General features: G+C 40.9%; 1 protein-coding gene across 1 annotated transcript; it reads right to left on the reverse strand.

Annotated features, from left to right (window-relative positions):
• Nucleotides 1-20,945: 20,945 nt before the first annotated feature.
• On the reverse strand, nucleotides 20,946-26,920 carry LOC117753984 (C-C chemokine receptor type 3-like). Its single transcript, XM_034572589.1, has 3 exons — nucleotides 26,807-26,920; nucleotides 26,418-26,590; nucleotides 20,946-22,125 (listed from the first exon to the last, which is right to left on the reverse strand). The coding sequence occupies exons 2-3, from the start codon at nucleotides 26,567-26,569 to the stop codon at nucleotides 21,270-21,272; spliced, it is 1,008 nt and encodes a 335-aa protein (XP_034428480.1). The 5' UTR covers nucleotides 26,570-26,590; nucleotides 26,807-26,920; the 3' UTR covers nucleotides 20,946-21,269.
• Nucleotides 26,921-27,214: the final 294 nt, after the last annotated feature.

Raw genomic sequence — 27,214 nt, forward strand, 5'->3', positions numbered from 1 at the left:
GAGACGGGGGGGCGGGGGGCTGCATGGCTGAAGGCTCTTGACCCCATGGAAGACAGCCGGGCAGGAGGTGTGGTGAGGAGAATGGAGGAGGAGGAAGAGAGGAGAGTACAGGTGGGTGTGTAGTTGTGGAGGAGGTCAGAGAGGCAAGGAGGTGCTATGTAGTGGAGAGCCTTGAAAGTGAGGAGTAGAATCTTGAAGTCGATGCAGTATTTTGACCCTGTCGCATGACCACCCTCCTCACTCCCCCGCTGACCTGTGCTCACTTTACACTTTAACAATAAGTTACAAGTACAGTACTTGAAGTTCACTTTGTGCTTGTTTGATTCCCTTTAGAGTTTATTAAACACAGATTTAAACACATTGGAGGAAAAAAAAGGTCCAACATGCTGTGCGCAGGCTGTAGTTGTATGGTATGCCAGTGTCAGGTACTTGTACTAGATTCAGCAGCTGACATACACAACAGACCTCGGGGGTCTTACTTTTTACTTCACAGTTAAGGAGGAGCGAGAGGGTTCGGCTCAACTGAACTTGTGATTCTAAGCAGCGATATACAAGCTCATTTTTAGGAGGAAAAAGTAGTTTACAGTGTGTATATAGTCAGAAGAATCTTCTATATTAACATTGTATGGCAATAAGAATATATGTGCTTATGTATACAGCACAAACAAATTTAAATAGGTATAGATTCCTGGATGGGGATGTTTTTGTTCGACAATAGACTATTCAATTCTCCTATGTGTGTTTCCTGTCTCTCTCCAAAATGTGCCAGTCAAACAAAGGCAAATCTTATATAACATATTCTTCTGACTAGAGGTTATAAACTGGGCGTCAAACTCTCGAGGATGACTGGTTGGTGAAACTGGTGATATTTGATGAGCACAGTAGTTAACTACCATTATTATTCCAGGATGTGTATTATTCTTATGGTTCGATGTGTGTGTTACTATGTGTGTGTTCCTCACCTGCAGGGGTGATCCATAGCAGCTTGAAGAAGAAAAGAATGGTCTCCATGTCCCCATATGGCTGCCAGTAGTCTCCTGCATACTAAAGCGGGGCTGTAATTGGAATTTGTGACCTATCAATAGTACCACATGCTGGGGCGAACCCCCGTGTCCCTTTTATCAAAGGCATCGATGTTCTGGGTTCTCTGGGGATTTTCTCCGGATAGATCACAGGCCCAGGTTTACTGTCTTATTTTCCAACAAGGATGATCTGTTGCTAAACTTCAGAACCTATTTGAATATTAGTAAACCAATCACACTCTGTGTCACTGACAACATCACTCACTAATCTGCAGACAGCAGTAGTGGAGATGCTTCAACTATGGTGTCGGAGCTGTCTATCATTAGTCAATCAGCTGCTCCTGTGTATCGACTGACCGCCAGTCAAAAAACACAAAGCAACACGTTTGTTTTTACTTGTCTCAGGTTGTCAAATGTGGATTTTAACACTTTTTGCACCAACTGTCTGAGGTGGGAAAATTCAAGAGGAGACACATCTGAAATCTTAAAGCTACATTTCTAAATCTTATCACAAATTGTTAGAGATGCAGAGACTTTAAAGGGTCTACAAAGGACTGAGGAATGGTGACACTTAGAGCTCAGTGGACTACAACTTTAAACACATGCAAAAGGATAAAGTAAACGAAAATGAAGAAAACATTTTAATAAATAAATACAATAAATACAAAACCATACACCAGAATTAGAAAAGACAGTCAAACATAGGAGGTTGAGCTTCTGTTCACAGCTTGTTTATTTATCTGGTTGTGTTTTCTTTAAGCTTCTTGCTTATTCACCTCATACACACCAATGTATTGTTGGATTATCCTGATTTTACTTAAATGCAACTGAAACGTGTGGACACTGACATGCACTGACCTTCATTTTCAGTGTGGAGTTTGTTGTGTTATTATATTCTTTATCATATAATTTCTTACACTTCACTACACATATTTTTGGTTAAGTTAAATGGGGTATGTGTAGCTGTGCCATCATCTTCTGCCATGCAAAGACAACATTGAGAAAAACATTTTTACTGAGTGAGGAAAGGCTGTTTTTTTTTGTCAAGATCCAAGTTATGATAAAACACTAGTCCCTTGCTTGTTATATATTGAAGCTTGCAAAATATTGAAGCCAACAGAAACAAGCTGCTACTGTGGCTAATAGGAAAGAAACTGGCATAAGGCCTGGTGTGGCAGCGTGGACAAATATTTGCCAGACAAAGTGTGCAGCCATTAGGCATAATCATTTTGTGGAGAAAGTTAATTAGGTCAGTTATTTTTATCTCTTCTTCATTTTGGCTCAATCTAATAGTAAGATTAATGTGTCTACTCGTTCCAATTCAGCCATCAATTATGACTGCAGTTAGAAATGTACCTTTTAAAAGAATCTTATCATGAAAATGTCTTCTGGACATGTGTTTGGGTCTCTGGGTTGGCTACCAATGCAGAAAAATCTAAATCCCAGTGAGCCGTTGAGATATTGAGCCCCAATCTACGTCCAGTGGGGAAGCTCATTGAATTAGACCGGCCCCCACTCTCTGAATATGCACCAAATCTCTGCCCATTCATTCTGAACAACACAAACCTTTCAACCTTTTTTCCGCAAGGAATATGTCACAACGAGCAAAGCACGCAAAATACACTGTTGTTGGCGACCAGCCTCAGAGGACACAAGAGTTAAGGGATCGAGTTTGTTTATCACCTTGTTAGCCTTGTCACCCGGCTGAAGAGCAGCCAAAGGCACTTCTAAGTCCCTGTTATCACTGCCTCAGCCCTGCCTCACACAGGAACCTCAAAACCTGGTCCCTATCTTTGTCACGTGCAGCCCCTCAACATCTCTCGGCTGTGCTTCTGCCCCAAAACTCTCACTAATGTCCCCTAGGACTACTGACGAGGCATTTCAGGAGCATTTAGGAGGGGCTCCCTTTGCTGTGGGCGACACACAGAGGAACTGTGACGCAGCCATTCCACGCAGCAACCGCAGCCAGTGTGGCCCAGGCGTAATACATCAGCTCCATATTTATGCCTCTGAAATCTACAGAGTGCTAAAGTAATGTAATGTTCAAGTGTTACCTTGGTATACCCTAGGTCCGGAGGGTTTATATTTCTTTTATTTCATTTTGTTGTGTTGTGAACCACAAGAATGAAAGGCACGCTAACACGACATGGGGTCTGGATTGGAGATTTTCTTTTCTTTACTTATTGTAATATTTATTGTGATTTCTACATATGTATAAACAATTATATAAAGTGTGTATATACAGTAACTCAACCAAGAAAATTCTTATGTGTGTTGTCTTTCCATCATGACTAGAATAAGAAATGACCTGGAAAGGATTAAAGGATTTTAATCAAAATGCTCTACAACTGTGACCTAACAGGCACTAAAAGTTGTGTATCATCCAAACAGCAGCTGTGAGTGTCACCAAAGTTCACAGGCAGCAGGAATAATTTCCACAGGCTAAAAGCAGGTCCGGTGCTGGACTCATGAATGAGCTTGAAGCTCTCAGTCGGTTGTGCTTTGTGCGCGGGCTGCTGTTCAGTACAGGAAGTGGAGACAGCAAGCGAGTCTGTACGACAGCTGATATCAGCAACAGTTTGTGTGGGGTTAGAACTGAGAAGGTCTTCAATAGCAGTAGAATATGTGTCAGTCACATATAATAGAGCAGGTAGGAGAAGCTAATAGCTTTTTTCTCACAGGACTTGAGGGGGACTTAACTGGACTTGACAGTGGGAGCATGTGTCCAGCACTGATTGTAAATAGGTGTTGAGTTTGACTTTAATTGTCCCCTCAACTGTCGTATAAAAAGCTCTTCTTGAAACATAAACTATTCATGTTTGCCATTTTAGGAAGAAAAAGCGACTGAAGGAAGAAAGTCTGACCCCCCTGCTATTTTCTGTTTAGTGTTGTTTATCTGATAAATAAGTGAATATCACTGTTTTGACTCAGGTGTTACTATGGAAACTGCAGCTCTTCTGGTGGTAAACCCGACAGTGGATGGACTAAGTTGTGTACGTGCTTTATTATATCCCAGCTCTATTGTGTTTGTTCTTTCTTTTAGTGGAACATTCTATTGAATTTAGCTTTATGTCACTGATGTGACAGTAAACTCACAATAGTGTCTGTACTTAAGTCAACTGAAATTGTCAGTGAATTAAATATTAGATATCCAATAACCCATCATCTATCCTTTCAGGGTCAGGAGGGAACTGGAGTTTAAAGCAGCACAATGCAAGTTCCGCTTATTGGGGCTCCTATACTGGAGCTCCCCCTACAGGTGGGATGCGATCTGAGCCTCTCCATGCACTCAGCTGTACACATGTGCATTTGTTGACAAGCTGACAAGCTGACAACCGGAATCCTAAAAAGTCAAAGAACTATATTGACTGGCTGGGTTTACCTGGCTTCTGATGAACCGGTGAGACGACAACTTCACTTACACATCCCAACGTCAAGCAAGCTGAAGAGCACAACACAGCAAACAAGCAAAAGTTCTGACTTGTCCAATAACAACAAAGCCAGGTTGACATATGTCCTGCATCCTTTGGCCTCTTTCAGCTCTCGCCAACAAGTGAAATATTCTATGATATTCATTCTCGTTCGCTTTTTCTTCTCTGTCAATTTCTCTTTTCCTCTTCATCGTTTCCTCCGACAATGTCCTCTTTGGTTTCTTTGGCGGCGCTGCCATGATGTCCACACTGAGAATGATGAGCTAGCTGTCTCTTATAGCTAGCTGCTAGCTCCAGCTCTGGTTGTTGGGGTGGGACATTAGCCATAAAGCAGGTTGTAATGTTCGTGCACGGTACCCCAGAGTTACATGGTGCAGTTCCAGGCATCCAGGGGGCGCTGCGGCAATGACTGATTAGCCATTCTCCTTATTATAAGTTTGTGTACCATCTTAATGATTTTGAAACCTTTATTTTAAGATATGAAAACTCCCTTGTGTTGCTTCAACATGGAAATAAAAGAAAATAACCCTGACGGTACTAAAATGTGACAGAGTTTGTAAAATTGTATTGGCATCATTTTATGCAATTTTTCTCTTCATAAAATATATTTGAGCCAACTCTTTAGATGAATAGATTCCTACAAAGGAAAATGAAATTTGGAGAAGAAGATGAGTACCACTCTCCTGTCCGCCCACCAAGCAAAAAGAAAGGCTCGTAGCATTTCCTCCATGAACACATGAAAGTCAGGCTCTTCATGTTGTGCATGGAAAAAAAGCATACACACACACACACACACACACACACACACACACACACACACACACACACACACACACACACACACACGTGTTGAGTTTTGCTTCGTTCACTTCGCTCCACATCTTCACACCTCTGACAAATTGAAATGTGCATCAACATTCAACTTTAAAATCCATCAAGATAGTTTATGACAGGTTAAATTAATGACCAGTCACCAACAATGAATGTAAAAACCATTGAATGCAATCTGAGTTTTAAATCATTAATAGACCCACTGAAGATTTGTTTGTTGAGCACAGCTGTTTGTAAGACTCTTTCCCCCTGAATGAGTTTTTTCATTAAAAGCCCGGAGCTCAGAGATCATTTAGCAGCAGGATCGATGGGAGCGTTGCCATTCATGCATTTGACTGAATAGCTGTTATAGTTTCTAATTATCCCTGACACTGTGACAGGACCGGTCAGAGCAAATGATAGTTTGTACTTTTCATTTATTGAGAGAGTAGCGAGAACAAACACAGACAACATGTTTCTATAGGCTACAGTCAAATCAATTGTAGTAGAGCGGCAATCCTCAGAGCTCAATCAGAGCTGTCAGGACATATTTGTTTTACAAGTATTTTAGTCCAATCTGTTTACTGGAAAGTCAAAACTATTCCTCTGTCCCGTCAAGAGTGTTATTAGAGGGACCTTTTAGTTTGGATGATTAAATACAAAGTCGCACGGTGTTGTGCAGCATTGGCATTTCTGTGCACGTTGATGTATTACCACATGGGATACAGAACATGATCCCTAATAATGATGAAAACTAATCTTGTATCTTGTAACCGTTGTTGGATGAACCATCTTTTTTTCAGTTTCACCTTTTATATATCAAACTGATATCATGCATGATGCTAAAAATGGAGTTATGCTGATGATGGCCGATGATGCATTATTTATATTTGTCTTGCATTAGCCACACTTATGTGTGTGCCTTGATTTGTTTCCTTTTTTCTTTGAATCAAACTATATTTTAACCCTGTGCCAAAGAGTGCCATGAGGGATTTTTTTTTTACACATACATTTCCAAACCTTTTTTATCTTTCAACAGGGCAATTATATTTTGGATGTTGTGTGGTTGCAGGGATTTAATTAGATGAAAATGTTTACACTCATGTAGAATTAAATATATCCTATTAGCCATGTGTACACACAACAGTTAATTCTAGCACTGTGCCTGTCTAATTATTTTCCACATTTGCAAAGCTAATGAACATTTAAATTAGTGGACAAAATATTGCAATGGAAGAAATACAGGTGATTAGGATGTATCCGTCCTAATGAAAATCCCTGCTTTGGTATAATGTGTTATGTTAAGCTATAATGTAATTATACATGTCAGTCTGTTTGAGCCTGTTACATAGTGAATATTAAAGCTGCAACAAGCTCAGATGATCCAATTATCTGCTACATCTGTATTATAATATTTATTATTGACTCATAGCTGATGAGCCACTAATATGAGTGGACAAAGCACTGACTCAATTAAAGCATAGGGGGAAAAGATACAAAAAAAATATTTACATGTACTGTGAACAGGCAACCCACCGCTACATCACCCATTGGTTTGTGCCATTTAGAAGCCTCGTGTTTGGCATTTTGTGCAGCGCCATTTTGATTTTTGCAACCAGAAGTAACCATATTTGGAGGAGCAGGGGGTGGAGCCTGACTGAGAGCTTGAAACTGCACGCCCTCCTTCACCTGCACCCATTGGATGGTCCTAGCTGTCAATCACGTCGTATAGTCTTCGTGCATACCATGTTTTAAAATCTATTTGACTCTAAATGGGACCATATTTACAAAATAAACTTCATGCTGCATTGCAGAAGACTTGAAACTTAACTAAAGCGATTGAGACCATAAACTGTATGAAAATATTTAGTGACGTTATAAACCAACATCATTTTCGTAATAGAAATCCATAAAAATGTAATTCCTATGCTAGTCATTTGAGAGAATACATGTTAGATAGTCTTTACAGTCTATTTAAGACCTAACGAAAGAGGGATAAAATTGGATCGAGTAGGAAATAAAAACAGCTCAGTTAGTTTGTAGTGTTTGTTTTGGTTTCGACAAAGCAATGTCTATGTGCCTGGAGAGTTTTGAGCTCGAGATATTGGTTATCAATCTGACCTCTTATTGTCACTCATGGCTGCTTCTGATGTCAAAGCTTCATGAAAAATTCAACAAAGAGATGCCAAACCTTCAAGTATCTTTTCAGAATTCAGCTTCAATAAAAGGGCTATTCAATAATAGTTTCAGAAAATGGTGAATGATCCATTCCCTCATAATACTCAGCACAGCAGGAACAGTGTGGACATCTTCAGTCATTATGTAAATCTTCTTACATGGGGCTGGGGTTTGACTGTGAACTGACCTTACTTTTCTGACACCAGAGAGCTGTTCTGAAAGATGCACAGTTTATACAGTGAGATTGTTTGTGGCAGCAGATGAGGAAAGCCTGCATATTATTCTGTTTTGTTATTTAAGGACTGTTAACATTGTCTCTCTTGGATAGAGAAAGATATGAGGCATAGATAAAGATATTCAAACAAGGAGAGTAGAGCAGAAAGTTTAATTTTTATGTTTTATCACCTGTTTTAACTGAATAGTTTTCAGAATTACTACTACACCTCTGGCTGGGTGATGTGCCTTCAAATCAATATCATGATTATTTCAAACTTTTATCTCGATTATAATTAATGAATGATTATTTTATGCCCCCCCCCCCCCTCACCCTATCCCCCTCTCTATCTACTCTGAGAAACTGCTCTTTTATAAACACTCACACATAGAAGTGATCTTTATAAAAACCTGCTCTATTCATATGATGTTCCTGGCTGTGTGCGTCACGTTGCATCTCGTGTTGTGTGTAGCAAGAGAACTGCATGTGCACAAAAAACATTTCCTTGGCCTGTAGTAATGCTGGTTACAGCTTTCACTCTGAAGCCCCCACTGCTACACAAAGAGCTGTTCACCTGTTTGTTCAAAGTTCGGTAAAGCTCGACTCAGTACTCAGCTGTTGTCGTGAACGCGCCTGTTTAAATCAGGCCACTCTGCACAAATATCAGTAATAGACATAGAATGCTATCTGAGGTCTGTTAAGCAATCGACACAATCTTGTGAAGTTTACAACTTCACAAAATAAAAGCTCTGTAATGCCGCTCAATATAAAGCATTGCAGCATCAAAATGAGCGCTGTGCTTTTACTTTGAGGGGAATTTGCAGAAGAGGAAGTGCTTCTATGAAGGCTGTTGCCAGGACGGAGATCAGCACCTGCAAAACAAATGTCTGAGTCTGCTATAGGTTTCCAGAGGTAGTAGACTAAGATACTTTCGACGATGTTCCACCCCCAAATCGCACCAAATTCAACACTGCACTGTTGAGCCCTCATCAATATCATATGGAAGCAATAGGATGAACAGTTCTTGAGATATGTGGACAGACGGACAGATACATTTGTCGCTACATCCAGTAATTGTCAGTAATTGGAAACCGTTTTCATCTTTGTCTTATTTCTTATTTCTAATGTTTTCTTATAATAGTTTTTAGACTGTTCCTATTGACTTGTAGATGCACACGTAGATTGTAACAGCCCGGCTCAAAGACTGAGACAAGGAGGGAGATGACGCGAGTTGACTGCTACAAACACAGACATTTATTTGAACAGAAACACAAAACAATCAACACACATGTAGGAATCGGTTAGTCAGTATTGTAAAGCATGTACGGGCACAGATGTGCACTGATGCAGCTGACGTCACTTCCAACTAGAGCTCAGAGGAATAAAGCACTAGGACACCTAGGGCCTGATCTACTAAGATCCCAAATAAAGACTGCTAAATTGCTTGTGCATTAAAACAGATTGCATGTTTGGATTGTGGGCGTTTTGCGTATGATCTACTAAAAATAATTGCGTAAATGATAACCGGTGCGAACATGGTAAACATGGAGGCAGCAGTATTTAAATGAGGTTTTCTGGTTTCCGCCATGGAGGGTTACGGAGAGCAGAGTGGCCGCAAGCGCAAAGCGAAGTTTAATGCCATGGAATTGGAGGCGTTAGTGGAAGAGGCAATCAAACATGTTGTTGAGCTACACAAAGCAATATTAATAATAATATTACTAAGTAAAACAAAAAGAACAACCAAGGAAATTAAGAGAAGATGGCAGGACATAAGAAGAAGAACAAAAGGAAAAACAGCTCATAATAAAATCTCGGCAAATAAAACAAGTGGGGGGGCAGGTGCAGTTCACTTTCTGAAAAAAACCTGTTCTCTCTGCCTTCTTCCTGCCGTCTCCTCCTCACCACAGTAACTGCAGCCATCTGTGTGCAACGCTGTGCCGATTAGCACCCACCTTTCAAAACCTTCTAAATATAGACGCAGTCACAATCCCCGCAAATATTTTCAGGCTTTGTAAATTACAATGTGTGTGTTAAATTAAAGTATTTGCATCTACTCCTCCGAATATTTTCTACCCCAATCGGCTAGAAACACCCGCTAATGTATAATCATTAAGGCAAACGTACTAAATGGACAGCGCATTTTATTTTGCATTTCATTTTGAAATGTGCAAACCTTTAGTGGATCAGGCCCATAGTGTCCAGGTGAGGGTGGAGGGGCTTGTCACAAGATACAGTTTCACTGTGCACTCCAGTTTAAATGCTAATCAGAATGAAGTGCTTTGTGGTTTATAATGCTATATTAAGGGAAGGGCTCTGCAAGGTCCAGGTGTCACACATGTACTCTCCATATCCAGTGAAATCACTCATTAGAAAGAACAGAATTTCAAGGTAACTTCCATAAAATACAGAAGTGAGAAAATGGGACTGTATTCTTCGGCGAGTCAACAGTATAACTGCCAGGGCCTGAAATATATCCAGGAAGGAACATAAATTTGTTTTTCATTTCACTTTCATGGAATACAAACGTAGGAATGCCGGGAGTTGCTGCACCCAGAGTGATAGAGGAGACGTGGAGTAAGTCCACAGAAACTCATTTCACAAGCATTTCTCTGCAGTGAGGAAACAAAGACAAAGAAGCAAACAGAGACAGACACATTGTTGTCATTAGTGCACTTAATCAAATTCACATGCAACCATATTGCAACATCAATAATGATTTAGCAGTAAAAATTGTACACGACTAGTCTAGTGTTCTCTGTCGAATGCCAGTTTTCTACAGTTGGTCACAAACATGCACACCAGTAACCTGCCGGAGGTCATTTTGTAGGGCTCTGGCAGCGCTCCTCCTGTTCCTCCTGGCACAAAGGAGCAGATACTGGTCCTGCTGCTGGGTTGATGCCCTTCTAGAGATTCCCTGTCCAGCTCTCCTTGTGTAACGGCCGGTCTCCTGCTATCTCCTCCACGCTCTTGAGACTGTGCTGGGAGTAATAAGAACCCTTCTTGCGGCCGCACGTATGGATGTGTCCTGGAGGAGCTGGACCACCTGTGCAACCTGATTGGGCTGCAGGTACGGCCTCATGCTACCAGTAGGTACAAGGACACTAGAGAAGAATCAGTCAGGAAGGATGAGGAGAGAGCAACTGTCTGTGGCCAGCACATGTAAAACCATTTCCTTTTCGGGGGTTGTCTTGCGTTTGCCACTTCATAGCACCTGTTGTCACTTTCATTTGCACCAAAGCCGATAAAATTGATTCTCAATCATTTGTGCTTTACCGAATGGACAGATTGAATTCCCTGAAGTTTGACTGACTTGATTTTATACTCTGACCGTTAAGTGCTCCCTTCATTCTTTTCAGCAGTTGTATGTGGAAAAGGCCTGATGCCTGCCGCCTCCCTCAGACAAAACACATAGACAGTACACCACAAGAAAAAGCAATGATGAGCAGGCACTGGTACATGGATGTAAGAATTCCCGTGATAATATCTATGATTAGTCTAGGGCAACAGCGTGTCTGAGGATGATATTAAAGATCTGTGACTGTGTGACCATATGGGACTGCAAGAGTGTATATACCTCGAATGAGCCAAGATGCACTTGAAATGAAAAGATGGAAAGGGGAAAGGCAGAAAGACCTTATGAAAGCTTATGAGGAAAAAAATAAACAAAGACACAGAGTTTTCATGATTCTTATGAGTCATATAAGACACACATCAAATGTTTACTTATCAGTATTAAAATGAACTACTGCAGTGCCCATTCGAAACTTGTCTGTTCTCTTGGTCTCTGCTCCGGAGCTAATTCCGAGTTATTCCTTGTCATTAGTGAGTCCTCCTCAAACAGTTCTACAATATAAAGCTCAAAGCACTTTACAGTACAGTTTGCCATTCACCCACACATTCATCATACAGTGCATCTATTAGCAGCTCCTCTATTAGAGAGGCAAATCAGGGTTCAGCATCTTGCCCAAGGACACTTGGGGAAGACTGGGATCAAACTGCCGACCTTCCGGTTGGAGGACGACCGCTCTGTCCCTCAGCCACAGCTGTCGATTTTTATTGTTTGAGTGCTGGACGTTGTGTTCAGAGCTTTTTGTAAACAGTCTATGGTGCAGAGTGAAGCTAGAGAACGTCCTGTAATCTGATCTACAGCTTGTCACATCTTGCAGCCTCGGCATCAGTCACCCTCCACATCAGAGGATGGAGGAGTGGGGAAAGGAAGAAGCGTGATCAGAAGAATGCAAAGCACACCCTAGTTTGAAGGTCACCATGCATTGGCCCTAGCATGTATTCACTTCCTTTTTTCTTCTCTATTTCAACTTTTGGATGTGTGCCAACATGATTTTAGTAATTTTGGGTTCATAAGAGGAAACCATTGTGTTCAATGAGATCAGTCAGGGTTTATTGTTACGGTAGTCCGGTCACACACTTCTCCAGATAAATTGATGACCCTTGAGGCCTCATTGTGGGGCATATTTGACTGTCCTCAGTAAAGTAGGCTGTTCAGACTCCTGCCAGTTGAAGCTTTCGGATTCAGTTTTGTGTAAAGTTATGACAGACAAGAAAATTATATAAATAAATAAATACAGAAAATATTAATACGTATATGAAGAAATACTGTGTGTGATTGAAAAAAAGCTATTTCTGTAATTCTACATGTATTTATTTATTCCTGCATTAATCTTTTATTTATTTCTGTATTTATGCATCTCTGCATTTCAACATGTATTTATTTATTTGTATCTGTATTTCTACACTTATTTAAATATATTTAAAATACACATCTATCTAAATAAAGAGTGAAAGAAATAGAAAAATAATGAGTTCATGAATAATGTAGAAATAAGTATATTAATGAATGTATATACACACATATTTTTTCTTACTACTAATCAATGAATTAATAATTTATTAATCAAATGTTATTAATTACTTTTTCAGTCCATCTTCAGAATTTAGTGTTATTGATTTGTATGCAAACTGAACATGCCAGCCCACTCCAATACTAAAGAAACCAATGAAGCAGCGTGGAAGTTCCCTCCTGGGAGGTTCTGTTTGCGATAACAAAACAAGTATAAAGATTTTTTTACCTCTTTTATTTAAAACTAGATCCCGACCCAGAGATACTTGAAGGCATCAACTGTTCAATTGCTTGTCTTTTAAACTTGAATTCAGCTTCCCTTACATGTGATGGAGGTTCTGTCATCAAACAGTCCTGTTGCCTTGTTCTGATTTATTTGGACTTGAAATGGAGGCTTCAAGGGAGGTGTCCCATGAAATAGGACAAAGAAAACCAGTGGGAGTAATTGTTTTTGCCTCACAGGGACGACTGAAGCACAAGAAACAAATCTTTGCTGTTCAGTGCCGAATTGTCAAAACAGTCTATGTGCTTTCCAAAGCAGATCAAATCAGGCCGTGTGAATTTCAGTGATGGACACAAATTGCCATCTGAGGCAAAAAAAAAAATATGGCTGGGAATGTAACTGCAGAGCACTGAAATTAAAACGTCCACAGAAATAACTATGAAATGAATTGTTATTGCAACGACTTTAATCAACAAAAGGGAACTCCGACGTATCGCGACACTTATATACACGAGCAAATACAGCGATGGGATTAAAAGATTCTTAATCAAAATAAGTATCGGATACAGAGTATCTCCCCACTGAGATGACTTGTTTTTATGTGCAGCTACAAAATCATCATGAATTTCTAACACAAGACGGACGACTGAGGTGAAATTTGCCTCTCGCTGTGTTAATAATCTGTAATCAACTCATTCTAATGGCCAGCTCATTCAACAGTCGCGCTTTCTTTTCCCCCACCTTTCACTGCTCATGTGATAAACACGACAAATATCGGAATGTTCAAGAAAATACCAGGACAAGGAAAACAGCCCATTTCCATTCCATCAGTATAAATCGGAGGACGGGACAAAAAGCAAGTAGACGATTTGTTTCTAATGTCAAGCTTGGACTGAGTATGGCGCTAAGGGAAAGGTCACGGAATCCATTACCTACATGTTAATACATGTGGTCGATTATTTATTCTGTTTGTTTATTTCTCAGGAGAGCACATTAATAAAGATTTCCATTGTTAAGGCTCAGTAATGTGCAGGAACTAATTAATGCTTTTTTTTCTTTCTCTCTCTCGTATATTGAAACACACACACACACACACACACACACACACACACACACACACACACACACACACACACACACACAGTCAGCATCAGAGGAGGCAGTAGTGCAGACCCTAAAGCCATGTTATAAGTCAAGACAGGGTGCAGGGTGCATGTAGCTCTAATCCTCCAATTAATTCTCATTCCCCACAAGCAGACGACCCCTGAGAGCTTCTTGACACTTCCATTAAAAAGTAAAAATGAAACACAGCATGAAGGTGAAGAACAGAGAGATCTCTTTCTTCTGTCCATTTCTATGGAGAGCAAACTTTTACAACATTCCTTTGGCAAGTGGGGAGATGTTCATTTCTTTTCTCTTGTTCTCATGTGGGGCTCGTATTCATAACACAAGCCAGTTTGCATCAGGGGAGTTCTTTTTTTTTTTTCTCTCCTTGTTAATTAATGCAACAATTTCCACACACATCCAGATATCCAAGAGACTAATGGATCAAGAGACCACTTTATGAGGAGATCACACATGCCGACGCATGACACTTTGAAATTAGTGAATTGAATAAGGAATGGAGTCTTTTGTACCAAACCCAAGAAAATATGTTTGGATTTTTTGTACATGTTTTAAACATGGATAACAGAATTGGGATCATTGTGGAAATATGTGAAATTAGACAAAGACTGAATTTGATGAACGTTTAATAAATCAGAGCTGGAAAAGACTTTCTCCTGTTTTCTCCAGCGCACAGACACACCTCTCTGAAACCTGTAATACCTTTATAGGTTAGGAGTTTACTAAGTCATATAAACATGATGGTTATGGGTTCATTCATTAATCCAATCTTCATTCATGTTTTATTTCAAAGTAAAGAATGAGTGAGCCAGGCTATCACAGCACAATTGTACTTACATTCAGACATATATCTGTTCAAGGTAGAGCTAATTCTAATTCTTAGATAATACTGGATAGTTATTATTAATGATGCATCCTATTTGATAGATTTTGAGTAAGATATGATGCATAGACAATATTTTCTTTTCCATAATTTGTTTCCTGTTCTCTCATAAAATCACAAAGAATGTTGAAGACATTTAAGATTTTGGTGCTTCTGAGTTTTATTTCTAAATACAGCAGGTGTCCTACTAGTCAAACTTGTAAAAAAAACTAATAAGATCACAACTCAAGTGTTACGACCGGCTCATAGTCCGCAACCAAAGGAGGGTGATGCACTCGAACATCTGTTTAATAACTGGAATTCATTGTTTTTTTTATGTCAGTAGTTAACATGGGATGTAGTGGGGATTCAGTGGGGAGTGTGGGTGTGTTGTTGAAATGAAAAAAAGACTCAAACACAGAAGAGAAGCAAACCACAGGCTGGGTGCAGCCTGCTGGGCCCAATCAAGGACCGGCAAGACAAGTCTCACACACACACACACACACACACACATCCAGGACCAGAGCTCTGGGTCCGACACATTGGACAATCGGTCCCAGGAAGAATCACCCGTTGTGATGCCACATTGAGTGAAGAACAATTAACGTGCAGGTTTAAATCAATTGAGAAACGCTGCTTCATCAGTGTCCATTTTGAAATTTCAGTTTGATTGCATCTTATGTAGCTTTACTCTCATGTCTGTGTTGCATTTTTTTTGTGCCTTTTAAGGCTGCAGCTACCTCCTCCTCCTTGTTTGCCGTTACCGTGGTTATACGTGTAGTTCCTGTCTATTGAAAGGTTAGTGAAAAGCCACTGCTTTCTTGTTGTCTCTCTCTCTCTCAGACACACACACACACACACACACACAGTGTTCATGTCACTGTGCTCTGCAGTGATACAACACACTCATTGTCCTCAGTAAATCTTCTTGTCATTTTCTGTTTGAGGAGAACCACTCTCACTCTCTCCCTCTCTCCCTCCTGCTAGTTTTACTGCAGCGAGTGTTTCCTGTTATCTGCTGTAGAGCAAGTAATACACAACTTGGTTTCCCTCACTTGTTCACGGAAATATTGTTCTGGATTTAGCTTTTGAGGAGAATGATCTTTGCGTAAGATTGTTACAGGGAGTTAACTCTTTATTTAGTTCATACTAGTGCATTGCCTGCTCTAAACCTGCTTGTTTGGAACGGGCTGTTTGCTTGGCCTGGGGTGATGCAGCCTTTCTTTCTATAACTCTAAAAGTGACCTGCAGTAATTGAGACGTGAGAGAAGTTCAGTGAAGCTGGACTCAGTACGCAGAACCCAAACTGGAGAAACAGTCGTCGTGAATACGCTGTTGCCGTGAGCGATGTCACGTGTCCAAATCGCACTAAATTTCGACACTGCACTTTCTCGAGCCCTTATCAATACACCTGCCACGTGTGGAGCTGGTTAGATGAATGGTTCTCGAGATATGCATTCCACATGTCTTACAGAAACATGAAATTTGACTGAAAATGGCGTTAGCGCTACAGCTACATCCAACAGCAGTTGATAATACAACACTCCCTTAGCTTTTTTAATTATCCCCTGGGATATAATACAGGGGGATATAGTGATCAGTATGTCCATCCATCCGTCCATGCATATGTCCATCTGTGGCAACACTCATTTCCAGACTTGACTATCTGGCTGATGATGTAGTGATGGTGTCTTGGTATTTGGGGTTTCATGAGAGGAATATTATGACGTCAAGTAACTGTGATGGGACCAAATGGTCTGCTCTTTCATGTTTTGTGGGATATGTCCTCTCCTGATAACTCTTGTTAGAAATGTCAGTATGTCGCCAGTATATTGCTGCTTCTTGTCTAATTTTCAGCAGATTGTGGATGAATTTAGTCCCTAAATCGGTCTCTTCCCAGAACCAGTGACACCGGATGACACGACTTATAGACTGGGAACGTCACTGAATGTCAGATAACTCTTAGAAACTGCAGCGAAACTTCACAAACATCTAAATCAACTTCTGAACATGAGATATTTTGGGCAGCGGAGGAAACTTGGAGCTTGTGATTTAGAGGGTTAGTCCAAAGATACGATCAGGTCATTGAATTTGAATGTGCATCTAAACAGTAATTAGTTCATTTGTAAATATATCCATTTTTCACTTGAGTTCAGATGATTCCCACGATGGCCCTGCCATGAATATCCATATTTAGTTATAGTGCAGTTTAAAGGCTGACATTACGACATGGGTGTGTCACTGTGTTTCTCATTATTAAAAAATCCCTCATACCTCCTCCAGCTTCTACTAGAGTGCTGTTGCACAATACTCCACTTCTTCTTTCCTCCCCATTTGCAAAACATGTTTATTGTAGTAATTTGCAAGTGCAATAATATCGGCTTCCTCTAACACTTCCCCGGTCTTGACTTTGCTCCTGACGTACCAGGGAAAAATGGATGGAGAGACGTCTTATCTAAAAGCCTCACTATCTGCTGAAGCCCCTATTCATTCTTGACGGCTTGATGTTTTTTTCTACCCTCTCTCCGCCATTGGAGAGAATGCTGGAAATTTAATCTTGGGTTACCATTTATCAGTGAGCAGCATGCAGGGTATAATTTGGCAGTGAGGGTGGTTTGGCAGGTGATTTGCCAGCGCTTTAAATAGAGCCAGTGTTGGGACGAAACTTATAAATATATATGCACCAATATTTGGCTCATCAAAATAACATATTACTTTTAATGAATAAATTAGAGAAAAGTCAAAAAAATTGGAGATGAATGCACTCTATGATGCCCCTTTGACCCGCCTGTGGTTCAGGAAGTAGAGCGGGTTTTCTACTTACCAGACTGTCGGCGATTAGATCCCCGTCTCCCCTATTCTGCATGGGGTGTCCTTGGGCAAGACACTGAGCCCCAAGTTGCCCCTGATGACTGTGCCACTATTGTATGAGTGATGTACAATAGAGAAAGTGCTGCCCATAGACGCACTGTATGGATGTGTGTGTTAATGGGGGGAAGGGCAAAACTGTAAAGTGCTTTGAATGGTCATCCAGACTGGAAAAGATCTTTATAAATACAGACTATTTACCTATTTACCATTTATCTGTGTCTGGTTCCGTAAGTACTCTCGCTCTTGTCCCTGTGGTGACAATGAAACAAACTGTTGAAATAAATCAAATATCATTCAGTTTTTCCTGTGCCACTATATTCCCAAAGTTATGATGAGCACACCTCAGATGAGGCATCAGCATTTGAACGTGTGTCTCTTCACTGTTTCCAGGTGCTTCACTTCCTCTCATCGTGTGATTACCGCCCCCCCCCCCCCTGACTAGTTCCACCACTGTCTAACTTACAGGGACACGTTTACATGTTACAGAGCATAGTCTCATTATGACTCACATCAACATCACATCTGCTACGTTGCGTGTCCGACGGCACACACTCCAACCCAGAGGATTAATCATCAAGCAGTTAGTAACTGTGCAAAAATGCTGGGAAAACTCCAACGTTATAAAGCCATGAAGACATACAGTATATGTGGCTCAGGGGATATAGCGGGTCATCCACTACCGAGAGCGTCGGTGGTTCGATACCAGTTTCCTGAAGTGTCCTTGGGGAAGACACTGAACCCCAAATTGCCTCAGACAGCTGTGTAGGAGTGATGTGTGATGGAGAAAGTGCTTCACATAAGCTGCTTTCAGACATGCACTGGACTCCGCAGTTCCTCTGTAATTTCTCCAGAGGAGGTGCATATGTGAACGCAAATGTCAGAGTGAGACGCTCAATAGTTTCTACGGACTTTATCCGCCTGGCCTCCTATAATGTCCAGCAGAAGTCGATGTGTGAACACAGCAGGGGATCCCTGCAGAAAGAGGACAAATATCTCCCGGTGAAAAATTGGTGAAATACAAGTAGACACAGATGAAGATGTCAAGAGAGTTTGTGGTGAATACAGCTGATGACAGTGTCAGGGTGCTGTTAACATGATCATGTGGTAAAGGCAGCAGAGTTAATACGTCACTTCCTGTCTCTGCCTGCTGCACCCGGCTGCTCCACCTCTCGACTGGATAACACGGAGGATTTGATGCTGCTGTGAACGTGTCTGTGTGAAAGGTGAACTCTGGGTAAACTCTGTAGCCAATTCTCCTGATTTGACCTGATTCATGTCTGAAAACAGCTATCGATGCACTGTATTAATCTGTGTGTGAATGGGTGAAGGGCAAAATTCTACTGTAAAGCACTTTGAGTGGTCATCAAGACTAGAAAAGCCCTATATCAATACAAACTATTTACCATAAGGTTAGAATACGCCATGTCTAAATTTGATTATTGCTTATAATTCTTAGTAGATAAAATGAGATAATCCTTTATTAGTCCCATAATGGGGACATTTGCAGTATTATAGCAGCAAGAGTCAAAATAGGAATCAGCAAGTAATAAGTAACATGCAATACTAAAGTGTAAGAAAATGTAGAAAAATATGAATGTAATTAAACTTATATATACAGTGTAAAGACAGGAAAAAATATGTGCAGCGTGAGAGTATGTACAGTAAATGGATTACACCAGAACCGTTGATATTACACAGACAGATGAATATAGCACAGTGATTATTGCACAGTTAAGAGTTAAAGTGTCAAAGTGCAGTCCATAATGGCGGTGCATGTAGTTTTTTTTTCTTGTTTCACACTTTTTCTTGATTTTCCGTTAAACGCACCATACATGTGTCTGCAGCATACAATGGAGATGAAAGTAGAAACAAAAATGCATACGAGCATGGGTCGGCTGCATCAGTCAATGTGCATGTAGTTTTTACCAAGAGCAGAGCTGGTTTTACAGTCTCACTGCTGCAGGAAGGAACGACCTGCGACGCCCTCTCCTTCAGACACTTGTCACTGAAGGAGTGGCCCGGTGCTGTGATGGTGTCCTGCAGGGGGTGGGACTGGTTGTCCATCAGAGAAGACAGCTTCTCCATCATCCTCCTCTGTCCCAACACCTCCGCTGGGTCAAGCGGGTATCCCAGGACCGAGCTGGCCCTCCTAATCAGTCTGTCCAGTCTCTTCCTGTGGCAGTGTCTTATTCAGACTATTGTCTTATTTGGTGTTTTAATATTAGTGTCCGTGTAAACAAATCTGTTGTATTCCTGTGGATAATCGACAGAATGCACAGAGACCTCAACATTTAGGAAAATCCCAAAGTATCTGCGACATGCATTACAACTACAAGTATGGGAAAGCGTATAGTTTTTGTAAAAGTTGACTGTAGGTTTTATTTTATTCATGAATAACCAATTTCAAACCAACTTTGAAATTGAACTTTGACTGAAACCCTCGTACAGTCTAAAATAAAGGGAGCGAATAAAAGCAATTCTTTGAAGAGTCATTTATTCTGGCAGGTTGAGATAACCAAAACATGCATGTTATTGATGGAAAGGTTTGAATTAATCAAAAAGCTTAACACTAACAAACACAAGAGCTAAATCAATCAAGCTTGTTACTCCTTTTATAAACTATCTGAGTCACAGCTCAGTGTTATTTTCCATTTGAACTGTTATATATACAAAACTTGAAAAATGACATTACATAATCACCTTTTGCTAAATTTCAAATAGCAATTTGAGACATGACTCATTTTCAACACACAGTATAACACACAAAACACAAGCATGAATTTGCAGGTTGAAAGCCACATAGAAAATCTCTGGAAAATGCGCGTGTATGAACAACGCAGAAAGGAATTAAGAGACTTGGCTGGTTTCCTCCTTAACTTTGTCCAACTTTTAATTTCTGTCAAACAAAGGGGACACGGAAATCTTAAATATGATGGTTAAAAGATTTAATCACGCACATCGGCCTGATGAATTGAAATTCTCTCACATTTACCAGTGCACAAGGAGGCGCACGATTAAATCATTATCATAACCATCACCGCCAAGTTACAGTAAAAGTCTGGTTACCTGTTGTTCAAGTGTTTTATTCCCTTGTTATACCCAGGGACATGTGTTATCTACAAAATGCAACCAAAGAGTAAAAATACATTTTATGCTGAGGACGTGTTTTAAGGTTAGGTTTAATTAAAGTAAGAGTTAGACAATTGATAATGCTTAAGGGCAGCACAAGTCTAAGACACAACTGTTTGTGTGTGTGTGTCACTGTCGGTGTGAGTGTATATATATATATCTATATATATATAGATATATATATATATAGACCAATATTTATATCGTAGCTTTGGTCACAAATAATAAAATGTATGTGAAACATTAAGAAGTGCAAAAAATATTTTCAGTTCATTATGAAACCGTAGTGGGTCAGAGACGTCAGCTGAGTAGGTGATCCCTCACATGTCCCAGACCAACTTCGAATGTGAGTAAGTGTGAATCAGTTAAGTGATGCATCCTCAGTGTGCTCTGACCTGTGCTTGGAGTTGTCCACTTGTGATCACATCACTCAGGACAGATGTTAACACCAGGTCTGACAGGGGTCTACGGATTGCTTTCAGTTGTTGTAAAACCCATGCTTTGAAGAACACAAACCAGTGCTGAGGAATAAAGGGCGCCCTACGCCTAAAGATAATTGGGTGTAGTTTTTGTGGACATGGTGTTTCTGCTGCTGTTTTGATGGCCAGAGATGTGCCTCTTTAACCCTGGGAAGCGTTTCACCACAATCTGCCTAAAGTAGTTTTGGAACTTTTTCCCCACAAATGTGTAGAGGATGGGACTGAAGCAAAAGTAGATATAAGCAATGTTGCGGGTGATGTGTAGTGCATAAGCCTTTCTATTTTCTTGCTCACAGGTATCAGCGCTCATCAGCGATACAATGTTGAATGGAGTCCAGCACAGGAAAAACAGCAGGACGATGATGAATATGAGCCTGACAGTCTTGAACTTGCCGATTATCCTGGATGAGAGGACAGTGATTGCGATCCTAAGGTAACAGTAGATAATAACCACGAGAGGGAAGATCAAGAAAAGGATAAGCTGAATGTAAAATTCAGCCTTTTTCAGATTGTTAACCGTAGCATCGGATAAATCATGTTCCCACTCCTCGCAGTAGGTTTGGTTATTCATATTATTTTGTAAAAGGTTTTGGAACATCATCGGCTTGATGCACGCCAGGCTGCTGATCAGCCACACCACAGCGCAGGAGATGACCGCGTAACCTTGGTTCCTCACCCGCTGTGCCTCCAAGGAGTAGACGACAGCGAGGTGTCGGTCGAAGGTCAGAAGAGTAAGAAACAGGACAGAACTGGAGAAGCCCAGATAGTAGACGCTGCACACAATCTTGCACATAGCCTCACCGAAGATCCAGTGCGAGAGCTGCATGTACACCCCTATGAAGGGAAGGCTGCTCATGAAGATCAGGGACGACAGCACCAGGTTCAGCAGCAGGATGTTGGTCACAGTGGTTAGCTTCTCAAACCTGGGAAGAACAACAGTCCAGATGGGTCAAAAGTGTTTGACACTGACATTTCATTTTGAGTTGGTTTTATGTGACATGATCTGGGTTCCCACAGAAAGCTCATATTCAGATTGGCGAGTCTGCTGTCTGTCCCAAGATCGAGGGTTTTGGGGACAGGGCCTTTTCCATCGCTGCCCCAAAACTCTGGAACTCTCTCCCTCCCGTCATATGATTATCTTCCTCAATAGAAATTTTAAGTTGTCTGAAAACAAATTTTGTATTCATTAGCCTTTCGCTGTGCCTAAGTTGTTGTGTTGTTAGTATTCTTTTTGTTGTAGACAGGGAAGTTTTGGTTTTAGCTCATTCAAATGAATAAGATTCTGTCTGTTCTGTTGCTGTGTGGTTGGAGGTGACTTGTAGCACTCCCTATAAATCAGTCAGTTAGTGGCCATGTGCTCACATTTAATCATGATACTACAGCATAACCTCAACAACCTGAGAGAAGTCCACATCCAAGGAAAGCACATATTATCCAAGTGATAATAGAAGCTACTATTTGCTATGAAACAGTAAGAGCCATATTGGTTTTCTTTATGACTAAGGGTTCCTTTTGATTAAAAAAATATTCTGATGGCTTATGTCTTTGTAGAGACAATCCTGGTAAAAACAGATCTAGTTTGTGTTTCTTTTCATGTAAAGTCCCAAGGTCCAGTACATTGGCATATTGTTATAGGGTCGACTTTGCTTTTATATATGGCATAAATGATCAGTTGTATAATAGATGTAAGGTAATGCAAAATGTTGCGTTACTTGCGCTTGTTTGGCCGCAGGACGATTTAATCACGATAAACGCTCAAGCAACACGTTTAAACACAACCTACGGACATTCGCCCCTTCCCCTCCTGTAGTTACAATTTCTGCTTTCTACCTGTTGTGGAAATGGCCGATGAGCTGTAATGTGTGTGTCCACACGACCATCCAGAGCTGCGTCTCTGGATGGAGCAGTGTCTGGATGACTGCTGTTTCCAGTGCTACCAGAGGCCGACATGGGGCCAGTTTGATGACCTGCTTGCTCGGGTGAGCAAAACCTGTCTCCAGTGAGGTCGTACAAACGAGCATTGAAAGGGGTTTAGAACACCGGGCGGTTTTATAATGTGATGCAAATACTCAAGATGGGACCAAACTGGGAGTTTTATACCCATCTCAGATAAATTGAGCAAAGCTTGCCAGCTAGTTCAGGCAGCCAACTTGAGCTGTGCTGCTGCAATCACGTGTCATGCCCCACTCTCGACAATCCTCTGAAATACACACCCTCCCAATTTGGCGTTCTATTTAAACCGCAAAGATTTCCCATCACCCACTTTGCTTGCCCCCCGTGCTGCTGTGCCCGTAGTGCTGCTGATTGATTCAGCCCCTCCACCAACCCAGCATGCACCTGTCGGCTCTGATGGGTTTTTTTTTATAGTTTGCTCATCACTCCCATTATATATTATGTGATGAAGTCGGAGCCTAGACATCAAACACTAACATGTCCTGCTACTGCAATAAACATGAATGTGAATTGACTTATTAGGCAAGAAACTTTCACTAACATGATATGAATCCACCCAAAGCCTGAACATATGAGGGTCTGATTACAACCAGTTGGATACAGACAATTAAATGTTTCTTTTCTTTTCGATGAAACTTTGTGGACACCGAAGGATGATTGAGGTTTTTATGGTTATATTCGGTAAAAGTTATGAAAAGTTATATTCTTTTTCAGTTTTTTACTTACTTACTTACTTTGAAATATTGGAAACATGCTTATTTTATTTTGTACCATGAGTTGAATTAAAATATTATGGACAAACCAAAGAGAAATGGAAAAAATGACCTTCTTCAGGAGGGATATGAAAAGATGGTGTTAAGCATTCCCAGCTTCAATGATGAACGCTGTAAGCATCTACCTCAGTCGAGTCAATGCATCAAGGACTAAAAATTATATTGATTTAATTGATTAAAATGTGCCCACAGATCAGCCGCAGCACTGAATAGTGTTTTGTTCATTTAATTTTCTAATGTTAGAAAAGAATATTTATAATCAAGGTTGTTGAAAGACGAAAATGAGGGAGTGAGATTTCACTTGTGTTTGCTGTGCCTGAATGGATCCATAGAAAGTGTGTCTTTACTTACCCTGCCAGCATCTCTTCAGCCATCTATAATACTCTGCTGCTCTAAATATTCCTTTCAGCTCAAAGCCCAGTCAGATTATGCTGAGATCCCCTCTGACGCTGTCATTTGTGTTTTCATGACCAGAGGGAATATTCGGTTTGCTCACAAAGTTAGAAATCGGTAGTGGAGGCCAGGGAAAGAAGAGATGCCGGACAGCAGAAGTAACTTTAAAGTGACGCTGAGAGGAACTTTACCTCTGAATAGTTACTGATAGTTATTGTTGGTTACTGTATTCCTCTCTGTCTGGGCCCCTGTAATGACTTCATCTTATACTCGCCCAGTCAGTGTCTTTTTTCCCGTCCTCTTTGCCTCTCAAATGTGAGAAAGTCCAACTTTAAAGAGACCTTGATTCATCTCCTTGGAGTATTCAGTTCTATTGAGTGTTTCTGATATTTTGTCCAGTCATTCATACATGTGAGGGTGGTTAAAATATTTAAGTAAAATTGGCTTTGATTCACACTGAAATCCCAAATCACACTCTATTAAGAATTCCTGATATTTTCAACGTTTCCTCATTGACTATTGGAGATAAACCAATAGTCTTCTAATCTCAGCATGACTCTAGAACTTTCTTGGCCGGACTCTGGCTATTTAACCTGGCTGACGGTGGCTGTGAGTAAGTGGTAGAGCGGCCCTCCTCCAACCAGAAGGTCGGCTGTTTGATCCCCGGTTTTCCCCATCTGACGTAGTGTCCTCTGTCAAGATACTGAATCCCTAAATGGCCCCAGATGTTGAATAAACTAATGGTAAATTGCTTTGGATAAAAGTGTCTGCCAAATGGCATGTAATGTATTGTAATCTGCAACTATCTGACAGTTACTTACTCCTCATAGGAGATTGTACTACAGTTACATGGAGTGAGAACTGGTGTTCAGGGTGAGGAGAGGAAATGAAAATGGCACCTTTCTCCCTGTTCCAAGTCAGTGAACCATCTATTCTTTAATTCCAGAAATCTCTGTCTGTATGCGGCTCGTAAATCTCAAGAACAGTTCATCTTATCTTATCAAATTCTGTGCAATTTGACACTGCAACCCTCACCCTAACTTTGAATAAACAGGTGAACACTTCTTTGTGCGGCAGTGATGGAGCAGCTTCAGGTTCTGTGGACTGAGTCATGCAATCGCTCTTTACTTGCCACAGCTCAGTTGCTGCAGGTCACTTTCACAGTTTCAGAATAAACACCGCAACCAGCATCACCACAGGCCATGTAAACAGCCCATTCCAGACAAGCGTGTTTAGAACAGGCACGGCACTTACTCGCATAGTGTTGCTTTATGCTGTTTAAAGTTACAATCCTCACGCATCAACCCCAATTTGACAATGTTTATGCTCAGAAAACCTCCAGCAAAGCCATTCAGTATATTCTGTAATCAATGCCGTATATGATAGTTGGTGGGTGAATCCACAATTCTACATTTAAAATATGCACGCGACTCGTGGACAAACATAGTTGCACATAAGGTCATGATGTAAGCGATATCAACCTAATTTTGAAGTTGGCCCTCCTTCTCAAACCGCACTGGAGCTAAGTTACTGATGTTGTAAACATTTCCTCCAGCTGCTGCTTCACATAATTCATGTTTATGATTTCTGTCTGGGCCATTTGTCCCATAAAATTAGATCACAGGTCATAGGGCTACGCGTTAGATGATGGGAAAAGGCCGGTGATTGTCAGATTTCTTTATAAAACAACATGGCTTGTTTAGTCGCAGTGGAAACAGATCCACCAGTTGGTCTTTTGTTGTGTTTCGGACTAAATAGCTGCAAATTAAGCGTTTCCCCTACTTTAATACCACACTTGCAGTCACAACAGTAAACGCAGATGTTGCCAAATCAACTGGGGTCTACGACTCTAATTTACAACTACTATAAAATCTGAATTATACCCTAATTCTGGGTGTATGTATTCTAAACACTAAATCATACAGTAATTTAAACTGACCCACCGTAAAAACTGTTCAAATGGGATCATGGATACTGCATTAAACTGCTAAACTAAGACATTGTTTACTATGGAATCTTTTTAATTATGCCTGCATTATGTACTCTGTGTTTTCATTCAAGCTGAGCAATGTTTTTCTAGTTAGTAGTCCACTCACCGATAGATGATGACCAGAACCAGCGCAGTGCCGCAGAGACTGAAGAGAAACATAAAGTAGTACAGGGTGGATAGATGAGCCCCCAGACTGTTCTGATCGTCCCCGTCACATAAGGTGTGATTTTCCACGTCATCGTATCCTGGAGTTTCCATCTCAAATGTTTGCAGGAGAATCTGTCCGAAAAACACATGCAGCCATCAAACCATGCTGTGTTTGAAATGATAAAATGATCAATCCTTAACAATTGTTTTCAGTCACGTCAGAGCGATTCAATTCTGCATATGTGCTCCCGAGACTCAAGGAAATAGGAGCTCCAATACAATGTGTTAAACTAAAAAGAAGCCCGGGAACATAAAAGCAGATGCTCGTGCTGAGCTGAGATGACTTACCGCCTGGCCAGCGGAGACGCTTCTGCTCGTTGTCTGACAAAGAAGGCCCGAGCTGTCTGACTCACAGTAACTTCATGTCACTTCATGATAAGTCGGGCAGCCAGGGTGAGGAAGTTCCACAGAACTGTGTTTGTGAGATGTGTTTGTGTGTGTGTGTGTGTGTCTGTGTCTCTGTGTGTGTGTCTGTGTGTGTGTGTGTGTGTGTGTGTGTGTGTGTATAAGGGGAGGGATCTGCTGATAGCACAACATTGCCACACACTCTCTGGATCACCCTCCTCCTCGGACTGTTTGGAACAGATTCAGAGGCTGTGGTTACAGAGACAGGCTGAGAACATCTGTGCAGACAATTCGCTGTGATCGTTGTAAATGTCCAGAATTTACTGAAGTCCACAACGTGAAGTCGAAAAC

Source organism: Hippoglossus hippoglossus, chromosome 20, assembly GCF_009819705.1.
Source record: "Hippoglossus hippoglossus isolate fHipHip1 chromosome 20, fHipHip1.pri, whole genome shotgun sequence".
NCBI classification, from domain to species: Eukaryota; Metazoa; Chordata; class Actinopteri; order Pleuronectiformes; family Pleuronectidae; genus Hippoglossus; species Hippoglossus hippoglossus.

Bases quoted from the DNA above. Each gene is read 5' to 3' on its own strand.
- LOC117753984 (XM_034572589.1), bottom strand. From the start codon at position 26,569: ATGGAAACTCCAGGATACGATGACGTGGAAAATCACACCTTATGTGAC. The intron at 22,126-26,417 runs GTGAGTGGACTA...TGTTCTTCCCAG, and splicing joins GTTCTGGTCATCATCTATCG to GTTTGAGAAGCTAACCACTG.